The sequence below is a fragment of the Sorex araneus genome, chromosome X (assembly GCF_027595985.1).
Source record: "Sorex araneus isolate mSorAra2 chromosome X, mSorAra2.pri, whole genome shotgun sequence".
NCBI lineage: Eukaryota > Metazoa > Chordata > Mammalia > Eulipotyphla > Soricidae > Sorex > Sorex araneus.
In genome coordinates, this window is record NC_073313.1 from 58,135,460 (window position 1) to 58,153,552 (window position 18,093).

The 18,093-nt window shown below is 44.4% G+C and overlaps 1 protein-coding gene across 3 annotated transcripts in view; it reads left to right on the top strand.

Moving 5' to 3' along the window:
* GAB3 (GRB2 associated binding protein 3) overlaps window positions 1–17,340 on the top strand; it is a 79,316-nt gene extending 61,976 nt beyond the window's left edge. For 2 of the 3 annotated variants that reach the window (XM_004606487.1, XM_004606488.1), the window contains exons 6-10: window positions 280–496; window positions 2,510–2,591; window positions 2,928–3,030; window positions 16,015–16,131; window positions 17,227–17,340. In XM_004606487.1, coding sequence (XP_004606544.1) covers window positions 280–496; window positions 2,510–2,591; window positions 2,928–3,030; window positions 16,015–16,131; window positions 17,227–17,340 — 633 coding nt within the window. The remainder of the gene's footprint in view (window positions 1–279; window positions 497–2,509; window positions 2,592–2,927; window positions 3,031–16,014; window positions 16,132–17,226) is intronic. The other variant, XM_012932286.1, reaches the window with a different exon arrangement.
* The last annotated feature ends 753 nt before the right edge of the window (window positions 17,341–18,093 follow it).

Genomic DNA, 18,093 nt, shown 5'->3' on the forward strand with positions numbered 1-18,093 from the left:
AAGTTTGGCACTTGGATTGCTCTCTGCCTGATGTGTTGGGGGACTTAGCACTCTGGTTTGGAGGACCCTGCAGCTGCCCTTCATGGCCTTGGACTTGTCTGGCAACTCCTGAACTCAGTCATGGCACTGGTATGTCAGGAAGCTACTTAAGACAGGCCACTGGATTTCAGGTGCTGTGACCACGCCTTAACCTCCTTCCTGCCGCAGGACTTGAGAGGTGTGACCGAAACCTTTGGTGCACTTTCTGTGACTGCTCTGTGGCTCCTTCTTTTCTTGTAGCCATGCCGGTTCTCCCCGATGTCTCCCCCGGTCTCAGCTGGCGCCGAGGACAGCTATGTGCCCATGGGCCCGCAGGCCACTCCTAGCATGGGGGCTTGCTGTAGCCCTGATGACTACATCCCCATGAGTTCTGGGGGCCTGTCCAGCCCCCTGCCTGAACTGCCTGCAGACCTGGAGCCTCCACCAGTGAACAGAGATCTCAAACCACAAAGGAAACGTAAGCCACACCAATGCCTTGCTGTGCGGGAGGACGAGTGAGTGGTGCAGGGCCTGGGGAAGGGAATGGGCGAGCCCCTCCCACTTGCCTAGAGACAGGTGGCTGGGTAGGGCTGCGACTTCAAGGCACCGTAGCCTGTCAGTGCAGCAGGCAAAGCCACATTCAGTTCACAAGACTCACTTTGGGCTACTTGTCTGCCTGAGAATTGCCGTGACAGCTGCGGACAGAGGCCATCTGGTTCTGCTTCGGCTCCACAGGCTGGGAATGGAAGTCAGGCTGTGTGGCCCTGGGCAGCAGAGTGCACTTCCCTGCATGGCCCCTTCTGCAGGGCTTGCAGGTGGCTGTTCTGGGTCGCTCAGCCTCACGGTGGGGCGGGGAACAGACAGGAAAAGCAGCCTGCCCACTTCCCTTCACAAACAAGCAGGAGTTAGGAAGTGGAGAAATCCTCTGTCCCCTGCCCCACGCCCATGTCCCTTCACTTCACTGGACTCCCCATTTGCTGTCCACCTTCTCGGTGCCCGGCTCCTCTGGGGTCCTTCTTCTGTGACATGCCAGAAGAAACAAAAGGAAATGGGAAAAGCTACTGGAAACAGGAGAATTGCAAAGTTGGCACTAGACAGGAAGGAAGAGCCCGACTTGGGCTCAGACAGAGGCAAGAACCCTTCGTTCAGGTCAGAAGCACTTTCATAGAGACCTGTCTCATGGAGGGAGACATTGTAGTAGACGTAGATACAATTTCGCTCAACTCACTTGCCGCAGCGCCACACAGAATGCTTTGAACATAGGAATGTGGCTGCCGGACAGTTGGGAGGGGCCGTCCAGGTGAGGCACCGACTTTAACCTTTTGTTTTGGTGTAAAACATGGCATTGCAAATGCCCCATGTGCACGTGTGGGTCTGGTGGTCGGAAGAGAGTCTCTGTGGAACTGATATAGGCTGTGGGACTGCCTCTCAGGGATTTGGATGCAGGGTGGGCCTGAGACCCAGCCTGCAGGTGGCTTTTTAGTGGCCCTGCAGTCTGGTTGTGATGCCAGCAAGGAAGCCCTTTCTCCAGGGACCATAGGGCTCCTCTCAGCATGTGCCTGAGGCTCCTAGGAAAGTGATTGCGTTTCCCTGACTCAGAATGTCAGTCCTCTGCTCTGGTGCAAGGGAGAGACTGAAACAGTCTCTGCACACATAGTCTGGTGGAGGCAAAGAATGTGTTGGAGGAGTGCTGGGCAGGACACTGAGGAAGAAGGATCAGAGGTTAGGGCTTCTACTCCTGTCGTGGCTATTGCAGTGATCCAAACAGAACCATCCCTCTTCCCATCCCCCCAGCGCATGCAGAGGCCCTGTCCAGAGCAGCAGTTTTCATTCAGGATCCATATGGCCCCTTGCATCCGGAGGTACAGTGGCATCAGTTCAGAGGTGGGGTGGGCACAGCGTGAAAGTAGACTGCTTACAGTAGAATCGGGGCCCACCGAAAGGAAACAAGGTTGGAAAGGGACCATGGATGGAAAAACATGGAGACTCGTGGGGCTAGACCATGGGGAATAAACATATGATGGCAGGAAGGCCCAAGCCTTGGAGCCTAAACTTGCCTGGAAGTCTAAGAATTCCTCCCAAAGGAGAGGATTCCAAGCTGAAATCCAAAGATGTCTGACTAGGCTGGAAGATGGGGAAGAATGTCCTAGGCAGAAGAACCTTCAGGAAGACAGACTGGAAGAGGGGAAGATTAGAACCTTATGATGAGAAAGGGAAATTTTCCAGTTTGGGTGTGAGGTTCGGATGGGGACTCAGTTAGGTCACAATCTTCTTCATCACCTAGAACTGTAAGATAGAAGGAGCCATCAGGAAATGTATCACTGGTAACTCCCACCAGTCATGTGGCCATTTGTTCCCAGTGAGCCTGGGTCAAGTGTGGCCATGAACCTGGCCCTCATCTTCACGAATGTGGATTGGATGTGCTGCTCCCTCCAGTCTGGCCTTGACTTCCTAGGCACTGAGAACGGGGATCATGTGTTTTATCTTGTAGCTCGGCCTCCTCCTCTTGACCTGAGGAATCTCTCTACCATCCGGGAACATGCGTCTCTAACCAGGACCCACACTGTGCCTTGGTGAGTTTCCTTATCCTGCACAGACAATTCTGGTCTTAGGCCTCTTGGTTTCAGTGTAGTTGAAGCTTGCTGGATGTCGCTTGACAAATAGAAGGATGGTCTTGATTCCCATGAGGCTGAAGTGTTTATAGATCACAAAGAAAAAAAGTTCCCTGTGAGATTTGGGAACGATTTGCCCCCAAGTGGAACAGAGCTGCTTCAGGAATTGCTGTGGCCGGAAGGAAGTTGTATGTGAAGGGGAGGGCTGAAACCCCACGGGGGTTATGTCAGTTTCTGGCCGACTTTCAGAGCAGCTGTAAGACATTGCTTTAACCTCATCTATATTTTTCTTCTTAGCAATCGGACCAGCTTTCTCTCTCCAGAAAGAAATGGTTTTAATTCTGCAAGATTTTTTGCCAGTCCTGTTTCACGAGAAGAGGAAGAAAGCTACATCCCAATGGTAATCCTATATGTTTCACATCCTCTCACCCCCAATCTATATCCTTATGAGTTCACCATAAAGGAAACTTATCCTTGAGAAATCCTGCCCTTGATTGTAATAGCAGGTTGCAATGTTTTCAGACTGGGAACAAACCCATATTTGAAGTCGACTTTCTCTTCTATATTCTGAGCTCCTTGTAGCACTCGGAGGACACAGTAGTTACAGACAACCCTCCTTCCCTCTGTTCTCCTTTCTTTGTTCTTCACTTTGTAATCCACTGATAACTTGAATTATTGCTTTTGTTTTGGGGGCCATTACAGCAGTGCTCAGTGCTTACTCCTGACTCTGTGCTCAGGGATCACTCCTCGCAGTGCTCAGGGGACCATATATGATGCCAGGAATCGAACCCAGGTTGGCTGCATGCAAGGCAAACACCTTAACCCCAGCTATTATCTCTCTGGTCCAAGAACTGGATTTTTTTGTTATTTTTTAAATTTTTTATTAGTGAATCACCGTGAGGTACAGTTACAAACTTACGAACTTTCATGTTTGCATTTCAGTCATACCCATCCCTCCACCAGTGCCCATTCTCCTCCACCAATGTTCCCAGTATCCCTCCCACCACCCCCACCCCAACCCCACCACCCCACCCTGCCTCTGTGGCAGGGCATTCCCTTTTGTTCTCTCTCCTTTTGGGTGTTCTAGTTTGCAATAGAGGTATTCAGTGGCCTTCATGTTCTGTCTATAGTCTAATTTTAGTTCACATCTTTCAACCCAAATGGGTCCTCCCAACATTCTCTACTTGGTGTTCCCTTCTCTATCTCAGCTGCCTTTTCCCCAAGCATGTGAGGCCAGTTTCCAAGCTGTGGGGCAGACCTCCTGGTCCTTATCTCTACTACTCTTGGATGTTAGCCTCCCACTCTGTTATTTTTTATTCCACAGATGAGTGCGATCTTTCTATTCTGTCTCTGTTTTTCTGACTCATTTCACTCAACATGATACTTTCCATGTTGATCCACTTATATGCAAATTTCATGACTTCATCTTTTCTAACAGCTGCATAGTAGTCCATTGTGTAGATGTACCAAAGTTTCTTTAACCAGTCATCTGTTTTTGGGCACTCCGTTTTTTTCCAGTTTTTAGCTATTGTAAACAGTGCTGCAATGAACATACAAATGCAGATGTCATTTCTACTATACCATTTTGCCTCTCCGGGATATATTCCCAGGAGTGGTATTGCTGGATCAAATGGGATCTCAATATCTAATTTTTTGAGAATCATCCATATTATTTTCCAAAAGGGTTGAACCAGTTGGTATTCTCACCAGCAGTGAAGGAGAGTCCCTTTCTCCCCACATCCACACCAACACCGGTTGCTTTTGTTCTTTTGGATGTGGGCCAGTCTCTGTGGTATGAAATGATCTCTCATTGTTTTAATCTGCATCTCCCTGATAATTAGTGATGTAGAACATTTTCTCATGTATCTTTTTGCCATTTGGTTTTCTTTGAGAAAATTTCTGTTCATTTCCACCCCCCCCATTTGAGGGGATAAAGAAAGGGACTACTAGCACCTCTTATATTTCTTAGACATTTTGGCCTGAACTATGGCCATTTTGTGATTTCAAAATAAAGTCTCTCTAGAGAAAATTTCTGTTTCAACTGCGGACATTTTGAAAAGACATCTTAGAACAATGTTTAAGATACTGTGATTACACATTTTTTGAGAAGATAACTCTGCCCTCACCATGAGGATAATAGGCAAAAAAATTCTCAAAATAATAATCTACTAGTAATGACATGCTTCATTTTCCTTTCTTTTTGATAAAAATTGTGCTTTAAGTATATAACTATATATACAGATGGAAAATAACTCAGATACAAATCTGCTGCGGTCATTCCAATGTTCTTCACACTTAGCATGGGCCCTTGGGACACATCTAGGAGAAAACACTTATAAAGGATGCTAAGCAGCTGTGTTTTATCTTCAAGAACAGAGAAGGGAAGTGAATCTAAAAGCTCATGTGGAGTTATTTGGACATTAGAAGTCCATTTCTGATTTGTGAGCTTTTTAGAAGGACCCATGCTTCGTTCACAGCGTGGTTAGGACTGATTTACTGGCTAAGTTGATCATCCTGGGTCAGTGACTGTCTCTATACAGCAGACTAAGAGCCTAGGACACAAGAAAGAAGCTGTGAGGAAGCCCCAAGTGGGTATGTTTAAAGGCTGCTCCATCTAATTTAGTTGTGTTTCTGCAATTCCTGTAATTCAGTGTTTTCGAATAACTTTCATTTACATTATTCTAGATACAAACCCTTTATTGTAGATGTAACTAATCCAATTTGGATTTGATTTTACTCCTATTCATATGCATGATTTTCTTTTCTTTGGGGATAGCTTCTCATATGAACATAAAAACATAGTCCAAGGACTAGTAAACAAGTTTTGTTAGACTAAAGCTATGTATCCTTTTTAGTCACTGTACATGTTGTGAAAGTATAGAAAATTTAGATGAAGCAGCATAATTTTATGTGATTTTTAATCTGATTTTAATTAGTAGGCGTTTATAATAGGATTCTAGGTTTTATATCACATTACATGTCATTTTATAGTGTTATAATACTTTTACTTTTCAAATTCTCTTTCAGTGAGACGGACTTTCTGTGGAGTGCAGTTCTGTGCATTACAGTAGATCAATTGTGCTCTCCGCTGCCTCAGTGGGGCACTCTCCCAACCTTAGTCCCTGGAAATCAGAACTCTAGTTTGTCTTTTTGAGAGTGCCACGTTCGTGGAGCCAGAACAAGTGGCACCTTTGAGATGGGCTCCTTTCCTTCATCAGCATGTCTGTGAGATGCATCCAGATTGTGCTGTTTATCCATGTGCTTCCTGTCGCATTGCTGAGTGGTATTGCCTATGGACGGATGTGCCAGTGCTCCTTCATCCCCTCCCCCGCTGAAGGAGCTTTGGAGTGGTTCAAGTTTGGGGAAAGTTAAAAATATAATTGTTCTAAGCTTTCTTTTACAGACTGTTTTGTGTGGGGGTATGTTTTTTTCTGTAGTTCAATACAAATACTATGTAATTGACCATTTAAACCATTTTAGATGTGCACTGAGAAGGCATCAAGTGCATTCATGATGTCATCATCACTGTCAGTTACCCGACACAGAAATTTGGTCCCCATTAAACACTTAACTCCCTCACCCTTCCCCCAGCCCTGGTAACTTCTGTTCAACTTCCTGTTTTGTGAATTTACCTATTCTAGGGACTTCATATAACTGGACTCAGTGCCATATTTGTCCCTTAGTGCCTTTCTTCTTTCACCTAATGTAGTATTTTCCAGATTCAACCACATTTTGGCATTTTACTACAGTTTCATTCTGTTTGGGAAGGAGGACTCCCAGTTAGTGCTCAAGAGTGACCAGGGGACCTTTGTGCCACTCCCAGCGATTACCTAATCATGCCCTTTACTTATTTTTAGAATTATTATGTTATTTTGAGGTTGTAGGAGCTTTCTGAAAACTATACTGTGAACACTAATTTCTTATCAGATGCACAATTTGAAATACTTTTCCCCAAACAGTGGACCATCTTTCACTTTCCTGGTAGTGTCATTCCATGTACCAAAGTTTAGTCAAATTAATCTTTTTTTCCCCTTACAGTTTATAACAGTTTATGATATTATATCTAATAAATCATTACCAAATCCTATGTTACTCAGTTTTCCCTTATGTTTTCTGCTAACAGTTTGTTAGTTTAGCTATTATGAGTAGGTCCTTTAAGCTTTTATAATAAATTTTGCATATGAAGTAAGGTTTTATTTAGGTTCTGTTTACATGTGGATATTTCAGACATTTCAGCACAGTTTGTTGAAAAGACTGACCTGTCTCCCTTCAGATGGTCTTGGCATCTTCTCTGAAAAACAGTCAACCATATATATGAGGCCTATTTCTGGGTGCTTCATTTTAATCCACTGATATATGTCTGGTCATGTTCCAGTCCCACTCTTTGATTAGTAAAGCTTTGCACTACATCTTGAAAGCAGAAACTCTGAGTCCTCCAATTTTGTTCTCTTCAAGACTGATTTGACTATTCAGAGTTCCTTGAGATGTCTTCTGAATTCTAAGACTTTTTTCTGTTTCTGCAGAAAATGTAATTGGGATTTTGATTGAGAATGTTTTGACTCTGCAGATTACTTTGAGTAATATCAATATTAAATTTTCTAATCCATGAACATAGCATGTATTTTTCATTTATTATGGCTCTGTTCCTTTTAACAATGTTTTGTAGCATTCATTCAACTAGTTTTTCTCTTGGTTAAATTTATTTCTAAATATTTCATTCTTTTAGAGATTATTATAATTAAATTTTTCTTGATTTACTTACTCTTCAGGATGTTTATTGTTAGTGTATAGAAAAGCACCTGAATTTTGGGTACTGGTTTTCTATCCTAAGACCTTGCTATATTAATGTCTAGTGTTGATTTTTAAGTGAAATCTCTAGAAATTTTACACATAAAATTTGTTATCAGCAAACAGATTATTTTGCTCCCTGTCTCCCAGTTTTCATGACCTTATTTCTTTTTGGGGAAAGGGCTCCCAGGCAATGCTCAGAAGGCCTGCGGCCCACCCTTGGTGCTACTTGACCAAATCAGAAGATGTTTCAATGTTCAGTGCAGGTAGTGCCATACTGCTTGGGCCCAATGATGCTGGGAACCTCCAGGTTGGAATCTTAGCAGTGCTCAGAAGTCCACATAGTACTGGAGATTGAACTCAGGGCCTTGAATATGCAAGGCATGTGCCACTGACCGTTGAGCAATTATCTCCACAGCCTCGTTTCTTTTCTCGAGTTACTGCTTTGACTATAACTTATAGCATAAAGGGGGCATCCTTGTCTTACTCCTGATACTCTACAGGTGTTTGTGTGGACATAAACGTTTATTTCTCTAGATCAGTGGCTTTCAGCAAGGGGTGATTGACTAGCCCTTCCAGGAAAGTTTGGGAATGTCTAGAGACATCTTGGGGCAGAAGGGGTGTTGTGTCTGGTGTTTTGTGAAAAGTTCAGGGCTGCTGCTACACATTGTACAATGCATTGGATGGCCTCCCACATGAGTAATGATGTGATTGCAAGCATCCACTATAGTGGCACTGTTGGAAAGCCCTGCTCCAAGGTAAAGGCATACAAGTTGAGACTGGTGGGTCATCAGTTCTGTGTTTAACTGTAAAAGATGCTCTCAGTTATGAACTTATATTGAGCTCTCAGTAACCGCTGTTTTGGCTAAATAGACCATGTGGTTCTTACTGTGGTTGCAATAGTTGTCAGGAAACTGAAACATGAGTTTAGCACTTGGAGGACTTGCAAAGGACTTGGCACACCTAGGGCCACACCAGATTCTAGGGAAGTAGAGAGATAGATGAACAGAGGGACAGAAACAGAGAGAAAACAAAACTGGAGTTTTGACCTCATGGGGTTTGAAGATGGGAGCCTAGAGTTTCATGGGAAGACTGGTGATGGATCTATAACATCAGAGTGGAAATTAAGAGAATGCAAAGAGAAGTGATCCAAATAAATGGCCAGTTACTGAAATCATCCAAGATGTCTAATCCAAGGAGTCTTAGTGTTAGGAGGTGGCCTGGGTCTTTAACCAGGAAGGTGGCAGGCACTGTATTTGAGATCATCACATTCAATTATATGCCTTGGCAACTAAAGCCTAAAGATGGCACTTTTCAAAAAATGATAAAGAAAATAAACTGTCAGGACTTACACTATACTACCCTAACCTAGTCTATGGGAGCTTTACCCATTTGCACCTCAATAGTCTTTTGTGAGTGTTCCCATCACTCCGCCAATGTGCACCATTAGCTATCATAGTGTTTTGGTTTGTTTGAATGTAGGCATTCTAACAGATATGTCAGATATCTCACTGTGGTTGTCGTATATATTTCCTGAATGACTGAAATGATATTGCAAGTATTTTTATGCGTGGGTGATATTTTATATCTTCCTTGGTGGACTGTCTTTTGACTTCTTTTGCCCAAGTTTCCATAGGTTTCTCTCACTGACTTTAAGAGCTCTTTGTATACACTATATGTAAGTCATCCAAAGAATATGTGACTTGCACATATTTTATTCCATTCTGTTTCTTGCAGATCAAAACATTTCATGTTTGATTAAGCCCAATTTGTTTACTTTTTTTGTTCATGGATTGTTATGTCTAAGAACTCTTTGTCTAACCTTACATCATTATGAGTTTCTTCCATTTTTCTAAATGTATTATCATTAAAGTTTTGCATTAAAGCCAATGGTACATTTGAGCTCATTTTTGTATGAGGCATAAAATGCTGTTGAGGATGGTTTGGGGGTATGAGTGTTCAAATGTTCCAGTACCCTTTCTCGAATTGTCTTTCACCTCTGTAAAATGTCAGTTGCGCTTATTCATCTGCTTTCCCATATTCTGTGTCCATTCTGTGTTTCTATTCTGCATCTGTCATTGTGCCTATGAAGACCACAAGGTCTTCATTACTGAACACTTACAATAAATCTTACACTGGAAAGTGTATTTTCTCCAACTTTATTCTTGCTTAAGATTTTTTGTTGGTCTATTTTTGTATCTTTCCACATAAATTTTGGATGCTTTTCTTTAAAAAACATGGATTCTTGGGGCTGGAGCGATAGCACAGCGGGAAGGACGCTTGCCTTGCACACGTCCGACCCAAGTTCGATTCCCAGCATCCCATATGGTACCCTGAGCACCACCAGGAGTAAGTCCTGAGTGCATGAGCCAGGAGTAACCACTGAGCATCGCCAGGTGTGATCCAAAGAGAAAAAACCACCATGGATTCTGGTATAATCTTAAGATCTTTACTCTGAATTAATTTCTTTAAAGTGGATGCAAAACCCTGTATAGCTCTATTAGCCCTCTCTCTTCCATTTCTTCATTCAAGGTCAGTGTTTCCTTGCTGAGTTTTAATCTTGTTGTTCTATCCAGAGGTGAAAGGCAGTGTTAAAAGTCTCCAGCTACTATTCTATTGCTAGCAATGTCTGCCTTAAAATCTGTTAGAAGTTGTTTTACGTTTTTAGCTGATCCCTCATTAGGTGCATATAATTTTAGGATTGTGAATTCTTCCTGCTATATCCCTTGATTATCCCTTGATTAGTAAAAAATGGCCTTTGCTGTCCCTTCTAATCTTTTTCAACCTGAAATCTATGTTGTCCGATACTAGTATGGCCACCTCAGCTTTTTTGAGGGAGTTGTTTGCTAAAAGGATTGTTTTCCATCCTTTGAATTTGAGTCTGTGTTTGCTCTGACCGTTCAGATGTGTTTCTTATAGGCAGCAGAATGTTGGGTTCAGTTTCTGAATCCATTTTGCCACTCTGTGTCTCTTGATTGGTGCATTTAGACCATTGACATTGAGAGAGTTTATTGTCATGGGGTTTTGTGCCATCTTTCTGTAGGGGTTTGTTGTGCTTGTAGGGATTTTTCTTGTCTTACAGGAGCCCCTTTACTCCTTCTTTTAAGTTTGGTTTTGAGTCTATGAAATTCTTGTGCTGTTATTTATCCATAAAATTGTGTGTGGTTCCTTTGAGTTTGAGTGAGAGCTTAGCTGGATAGAGTATTCTTGGTGCAGCGTTCATTTCGTTGAGTTTTTTCACTATATTCCACCATTGTCTTCGGGCTCGGAGGGTTTCCTCTGATAGGTCTGCTGTAAATCTGAGGGGTGCTCCTTTGTATGTGGTTTCCTTCTTTGACCTTGCTGCTTGCAGAATTGTGTCTCTATCCACTGCATCCGTCATTCTGACTATAATATGCCTTGGAGTCTTTTTATTCGGGTCTCTTTTTGCTGGTACTCTTCGGACTCCTTGAATCTGGATGCCTGCCTTCTCCAGCTCTGGGAAGTTCTTGGCAATGATGACTTTGACTGTGTTTTTTTCATTGGGATTACTTCCCTGTGGTTCTGGTACTCCAATGATTCTTATGTTGTTCCTCTTGAAGTCATCCCCAAGGACTCTGATTCTCTCTATAGCCATTTTGAGGTCTTTTGCCATTATTTGTTGTTGTCTGTAAGCTTTCTGCAGCTCATCTTCAATGTCACTGATTCTGTCTTTGGCTGTAGTCATTCTACTGTTGAGGGCACCGACTGAGATTTTTAATTCATCTACCGACTCCTTTATTTGTGTGACTTCTGTTCGTAGCTTTGTGACATCTGTTTGTAGCTTTGAAATTTCTGATCTCATTTCTTCTTGCATTTTCTTGGTTGACCGTTCCAAAGCATCGTTCATCTCCTCCCTTAATTTATTGGATGTCTGTTCCATGGTTGCTTTGAGTACATCGACTCTCTTCAAGATTTCTTCTCTGAATTCTTTTTCTGAGAGGTCCAGTATGTGGGTGGACACTTTGGAGATTTCTGGAATCTTTTCTTCATCTTCTCTTCGTGGAGGGGATTTTCGCTGTTTCTTCATAGTGTTGTGGAAGTCTAGAGTTGTAGCCTTCTAGTTGTCTATCCCTATTCTCTCTTTCTCCAGGGGGGGGGGATTCTGTTGGTGCTAAGTTGATGTTGGAAACTTTGTTCCAATTCCAGAATACTTCCTTATCCTCAGCCTCTCCTCTTGGTTTATGTGGGGCCTTTAATGATGATTAAGGCTATGCTGTCTTTACGAGGAGTTTGTGGAGATTCTATTGTCCACTGATAGCTTTTGTGAAGTTCAACTCGGCTAAAGGACTATTTTTGCAAAAAAATGGTTTAGATGGCCAGGGTGATTTTTAAAGAAACAGGTTATAGAGTATGTAATGTAAGAAAAAGTAAAACTCTGGCCACAGAAGCGGCCGCTGCTCTGGCAAGTGGCCACGCCCCCTTTTAAGGCCACGCCCCTGCACTACAGGCCACGCCCCCAGTAATCTCTTGGGGGACAGGGCGGGGTAGGCGGGTGGGAGAGTGCCCTTCGGGTTGGTAGGCGGAGTCCCGATCCTGTTTGTCAGTATCTGATTGGGAGTTCGGCGTTACAGAGGAGCAGAGGCGCGTCCACGCAGCGCAGGCAGTTCAGGGGTTCCAGGGGAGCCCCCCCACAGCCCGGGAACCGATGGGAGAGTGGAATTTAATTTCTTGTTTGTGAGCCATACGTGGTGGTACATAGGGCTTACTCCTGGCTTTATGCTCAGGGATCACTCCTGGTGGGGCTTGGGGAACCATATATGGAGAGTGACTGTGGGTTGTCTCTGTGTGAGGTAATTGCCTTTATCCCTATACTATCTCAGTGTCCCCCAGAAAGTAGAATTTTTTGAAAACTATCGTTTACAATGACAAGCATTTAGGTGTCTAGGGATGAATATAACAAAGGTTCAGTAAGAGATCACTGGAAAAAAATTCTTGAGAGACTTTAGCTAAGCAAAGTGGAAAGATAGATCTTTGTATTTGGTTCTAAAAAATTGTGTTTGTTTTGGGGCCACACCCAGTGGTGCTCAGGGCTCACTTCTGGCTCTGAGCTCAGAGATCACTCCTATTAATGCTCAGGAGACCCTATGGAGTGCTGGGCTCTAATCAAGGTCAGCCACTTGCAAGGCAAGCATCCTACGTTCTGTACTATCGCTCTGGCCCTGGAAAATTCAAATATTCAAAACATTACGCTACTAAATCTCCAAAGAGTGTTTTGTGGGATGTTGGTGCTAATTCTAAGATGTATGTTGGACAATTCAAGGGTCAGGGTTACCCAAGACACTCTGGAAGAAGGAAATGGAGGCTATTTTATTCTAAATGTTAAGATTCAAAATGGTAAAATAGGTTCAGTCATTGGTACAGATTAGTCCTGTGCAGAGGCCCACTTGTATGCTAATGGGATTACAGGAACGCCTGGAGACAGTTCCAAACATAGGACAAGAGGCTACTTTATTGAGGAAAGTATGGCTATGCAGGCAAAACCAGCAAGGAATGAATCCTGTCCTGATTGCACTACTGTATGTTCAAATCGGTTTAAGGTGGATTGTTCTTTAAATGTGAAGGGTATGGCTTTGTAATTTTAGAAAATATGGAGAAACAAATTATAACCTCATATGGATAAACAAGCCACTTGGCAAAATAGTGATCTGTTATGTTAAAAGGGAGAGGCTGCTCTTTGTTAAAAAGAAATCATAGCGGTGGGAGGTGATCCCATGGTTGGGACATTCCTCATATGTGGAGTCCCTGGGCTCCATCTCTGCATTGCCAACACATACATACAAAAAGAAAGAACAACTATGGTCTGTGATGAATTTTTTTGTGATGTAACCAACAAATTATTACTCTCCTGGATATATGAGGAAAAATCGGGAACATATATCCGTAGTTCAACAAAAAAATTAGCAAGACAAACAGAAAACACAAACCAAAACTTTACTTACAGGAAAAAGGAAATGACCTTTGAACACACAGAGAGGTATCTAATCGACTAACTAGTAATAAACTGTATGGAGAATACCACTGCCACGGCGATGCGATTTTACCCACTGCCGGTCAGGAAAACATTGAAACACCAGCCAGAATTGGATAGGGTGCAAGAAGAATTTTCAGGTTTGTGTAAGCACAGCCCCTGTAAAACAAGACAGTGACCAAAGTTGAGGGTACGTATATCCTATAAGCCAGCAATTCTGTCTGCATTTGCCCACCTCTGGGGCATGGGTGCTTGTAATTGCCCCCAAACTGGGGCTGGAGTGATAGCACAGCGGGTAGGGTGTTTGCCTTGCATGCAACCAGCATCCCAGAAGTGATTCCCAGCATCCCAGAAGTGATTCCTAAGTAGTGCAGAGCCAGGAGTGACCCCTGTGCATTGACGGGTGTGACGCAAAAAAGGAAAAAAAAAGAGCCCCCAAACTGGAAGCAGCACCTCTTCACTGGTAGGGGGTAGTGAAGGAAATCATTCTAAAAAATAGGTGCTCCATGAAATAAATGAAATTGGGCTAGTAGAGTAACACATTGGATGTGAAATGCATGCTATGGGGCAAAAACAGTGTTGAGAAATGTATAGACAATATGTATGTTTTTTTTTATAAACCTTCACAATAGTAGAGGAGCTGAAGATGATTATAGCACTGTAGCACTGTCCTCCCATTGCTCATCGATTTGTGCGAGCGGGCACCAGTAACATCTCCATTGTGAGATTTGTTGTTACTGTTTTTGGCATATCGAATACGCCATGGGTACTTGCCAGGCTCTGCCATGCTGGCAAGATACTCTTAGTAGCTTGCCGGGCTCTCGGAGAGGGGCAGAAGAATTGAACCCAGGTTGGCCATGTGCAAGGCAAATGCCCTACCCGTTGTGCTATTGCTATGCACTCATAAACTTAAGTAAACTCAAGATTCAAGATAGGGGTGCTTAAACTGGATTTTGAGGCTGTGGGTATATGCTACATTGGCATTTTTACTTTTTGAATTATGCAGAGTATCTTCACATGCATCTGGGATGCCTTTGCTGGTATGTGGATGAATGTGCTAGAGCATTCCACTTCGCCTCTTCCCTTCCCTTCATTGTTGCTACAGTGACCAGGAGTCACACACACACACTCTTGCTTGCATTGCTTGCACACTCCGCAGTGCCCACCAGGGGCCACAACTCATTTCCTATAATGCTGAGCACATTCTGGCTGTAGCATTTGCTGGCATTACTGTGGTGCACTGGAGTGACACACTGTAGTTTCAGTGCTCAGATATCACCTGGCTGTGCTTTGGGAATTACACACTCTGCTGTAGCACCAAGGGTTCCAGACAACAGATCCACCATTCTTAGATCACATGTGTGACACTGGGGATCATACTTACAAGATAGGTTCCTTCAGCCACTGAGATATACCACAGTCCCTGTAAGATTTTTTTTCATTTTAAAAGCTTTATTAAAGCACCGTGATTTACAAAGTTCTTCATAGTTGAATTTTAGACATACAATATTGCCGCACCTATCCCTCCACCAGTGTCAACTCCCCTCTACCAATGTTCCCAGCCTCCCTCCCATATCCCCCACCTCCAGCCTGCCCTTTTGACAGGCATCTTTCTCAGTCCAGTTGTTAACAGTTTGGGTCTTCTGATTTCAATGTTACTGACTCTGTGGTTTGGCTATTTGGCTCTATCCTTCCTTAACACCACCCTTGTATTTGAATCCCCTGACCTGGGACCCTTTGCTGTTCATCTGTCGCTTCTCCTCCTCCTCTCCACTCTTTCTTTCCTTCTCCCTATGCTCTGGGGCCAAGGTTAACTTGGGCACTCCCCCCACCTTTAAAACATTGCATTCCCTCTTCCAGTTATTCTAAATACAGCAGCATATGTCATGTCATGTTAAATGAAGTAAGCCAGAAAAAGAAGAAAGATAAACACAACCTGTGAGAATGTTTTTATTTGGACCACACCATGGGGCCAGAGTAATAAGTACAGCAAGTTAGGGCACTTGCCTTGCATGCGACTGACCCAGGATCAATCCCCGGCACCCCAAGCCCAAGCCTGCAGGGAGTGATCCTTGAGTGCAGAGCCAGGAGTCAGTCATGAGATCACCAGGTATTGCTCTCCCAAAATATTGGACCACACCCAGCAATTCTCAGGGGTCCTGGGATCATTCCAGGCAATGCTCAGGCCAGTGGTTTGGTGCTTGAACCAGTAGAGCTCAGGGGACCCCGGGGCTATACTAGGCAATGCTTGGGGCACCATTGATCTCAGGGCTTCACTCATGCAGGCATGTGATCTAACACTTGAGTATCAAAGGTAGGCTCCTTCAGGCTTTAATCTGGAAATTTTCATGATTCCATCAGCTCTGCAACATGAACTCTTGGGGGAGACTTTCACCAACTCTTTTCAAGGTGAATAAAGGTGTTGCTCTGGGGGAGGACTGAATGAGTTCACATGTCACCCACCTTTTCCATGTGATTGCCAATCTTCATGCATCTCCGCGGATCCCCATTTTATGGTCTGATGGCAGCTCAGGAGCAAGCTGCCTCATTGGCCTTCTTTGGGCAGCCTAACCAGACACTACTAAGTCATGCTGTATTGGTCCCTAGGAGGAGCATAGAAATGCCAGCTCTGTCAGCAGGGGATCACTGATGTTGACCAAGAAATTCAGCTTGGACTATTTAGCCCTGGACTTCAATTCAGCATCACCAGCTCCTGTCCAGCAGGTATGAAGGACTCAGTGTCTGAGAATTTCCAGGTGTTTACATTTATGTTTCACGCATTCTAATGGTGCTACCCTGCTTGTTCTCTTTGGAAAGTCTAGAAAATGCAGACATGTACAGTGAAGAATATTCACGTCAGCCTCACAGTGATACCCAGTCCCTCCAGGCAGAGTTGAGGGTGGGGTGGGGGCCATGCAGATGGAGTAACAGTCTGGAATGGCAGATCAGGCAGTGTCCATGTCTTTGGACAGTATTCCTATATCAGGTGGAATCAGAAATCAAAAGCCACCACTTTGAAACCTGCGGTGGCCTTTTATTAGTTCAGACCTGTTCAGCCTCAGCTAGTGTTGTGCTGTGCGAGGTAGGGTATACTGGACAGCTGGGGGTACTTTAGAGCAAATGATGGTCAGTCATCATGTAAATTGAGCCTGAAACCATGATAGGTGATAAGAAAAGTTATTTGCTAAACAGGATGTCCCATACACATATGGTATGTGTATGCATGTGCTGCATACAGAAAAAAAAAACGTGGTGAAAGCTCAACAGCCACTTTCTTTTATCCTGACCCTCGCAACCTGAGCTGAGACTCCAGAAAAGCCAGCAAGAAGAGGAAGAGCTGCAAATACAAAAGGCTCATTAGTCAGGAGTGATCTCTGAGCTCAGAGCCAGGACTGAGTCCTGAGTACGGGTGTGTCCCCAAAACCAAAAAATAAAGAAAATCGTGTTAGTCTGGAGGGGCAGTGACCTGCAGTCCAGTCCAAGAGCTGTAGATCTCAGGGTCTTGCAACAGTCCATTGCTGGACAAGGCCTTGGTGTCACCAAGCAGCCCCACTGTGGGGGTCCAGGCAGAAGACAGAGTGTGGAGGCAGATTCCACCTCCCTCCTGCTGTAGCACTTGCAGCAAGTCCAATGCTAGAGCACAGTTGGAGGATCAGAGTGAGGAGATACTGTGTGTATGCACATGTTGAATTTTAGAGTGTGCTCTAAAAGTGTGCTCAGACCTCCATGGGGAAGAGCCTGGAAGGCAGAGGCAGAGGGCTGACCCTCACTGTAATTCTTAACTGGATGTCATGACAAGCCTTTGCTCTCCCTCTTCAGAAACTTCTTTCAGAAGAGCACAGAGTAGACTACGTGCAGGTGGATGAGCAGAAGACACAAGCTCTGCAGAGCACAAAGCAGGAGTGGACAGATGAGAGGCAGTCCAAAGTGTGAGCTACGTGCAAGCAGCGGGCCACCTCACACTGCTGAGTGCCTGAGAGGAGACTCATCTCTGTGCACTTGGCAAGAACCTTTGAGCGAGAACCTGTTTCAACACAGTGTCCGGGGAAAAGGGGTCACAGTCCTGGCCCGCATTGCTGCTCCCAGCAGCCTCCCGGCGGCCTCTCTTGCCCAGGGCCTAAAGCCTGGGACTCCCTGCATGCAGGCACTGTGGGAAGATCAAGAGCAAGACTCGGAGCCCGTTCTTGCTGAGAATTTGTACATAGAAGCCAGAATCACCACTGTCCTGGTGCCATTGTCCCTTGACAGTCCTCAGCTATCAAAGCTGAGTCTCATTTATCCTGGAGGCTACCTTCTCTCCCCTCCCCTAAACACCCCACCAGAAAAGTCCTTTCTAGCCCTAAAGAGAGGCCGTAGATGTGCTGGGGCAGTGAGTTGCAGGCTCCAGGAGGAGCATGGCAGGCCCTGCCATGTGACCTCTTGCTCTTCCCTGAAAGGCCTAGGCAGATTTTCTTGCTCCACTTTGGAGAAAGGAAGACTGAAGCCAGAGTTCCACTGTGAACTCCCACTCCCCACTCTGTCTCATGGTTTCAGTGAATCGGACCTGCTAAGCTGATTTTGAGGACAGGTGAGAAACCCATGCAGAGGGAGAGCCACCATCTCCCGCCCTTGGGAGCTGTTTCTCAAGCAGCTGTTTCTATACTTGAAAGCTGCATGTCACGACAGGGGTTCCTTGGATGATGTTCA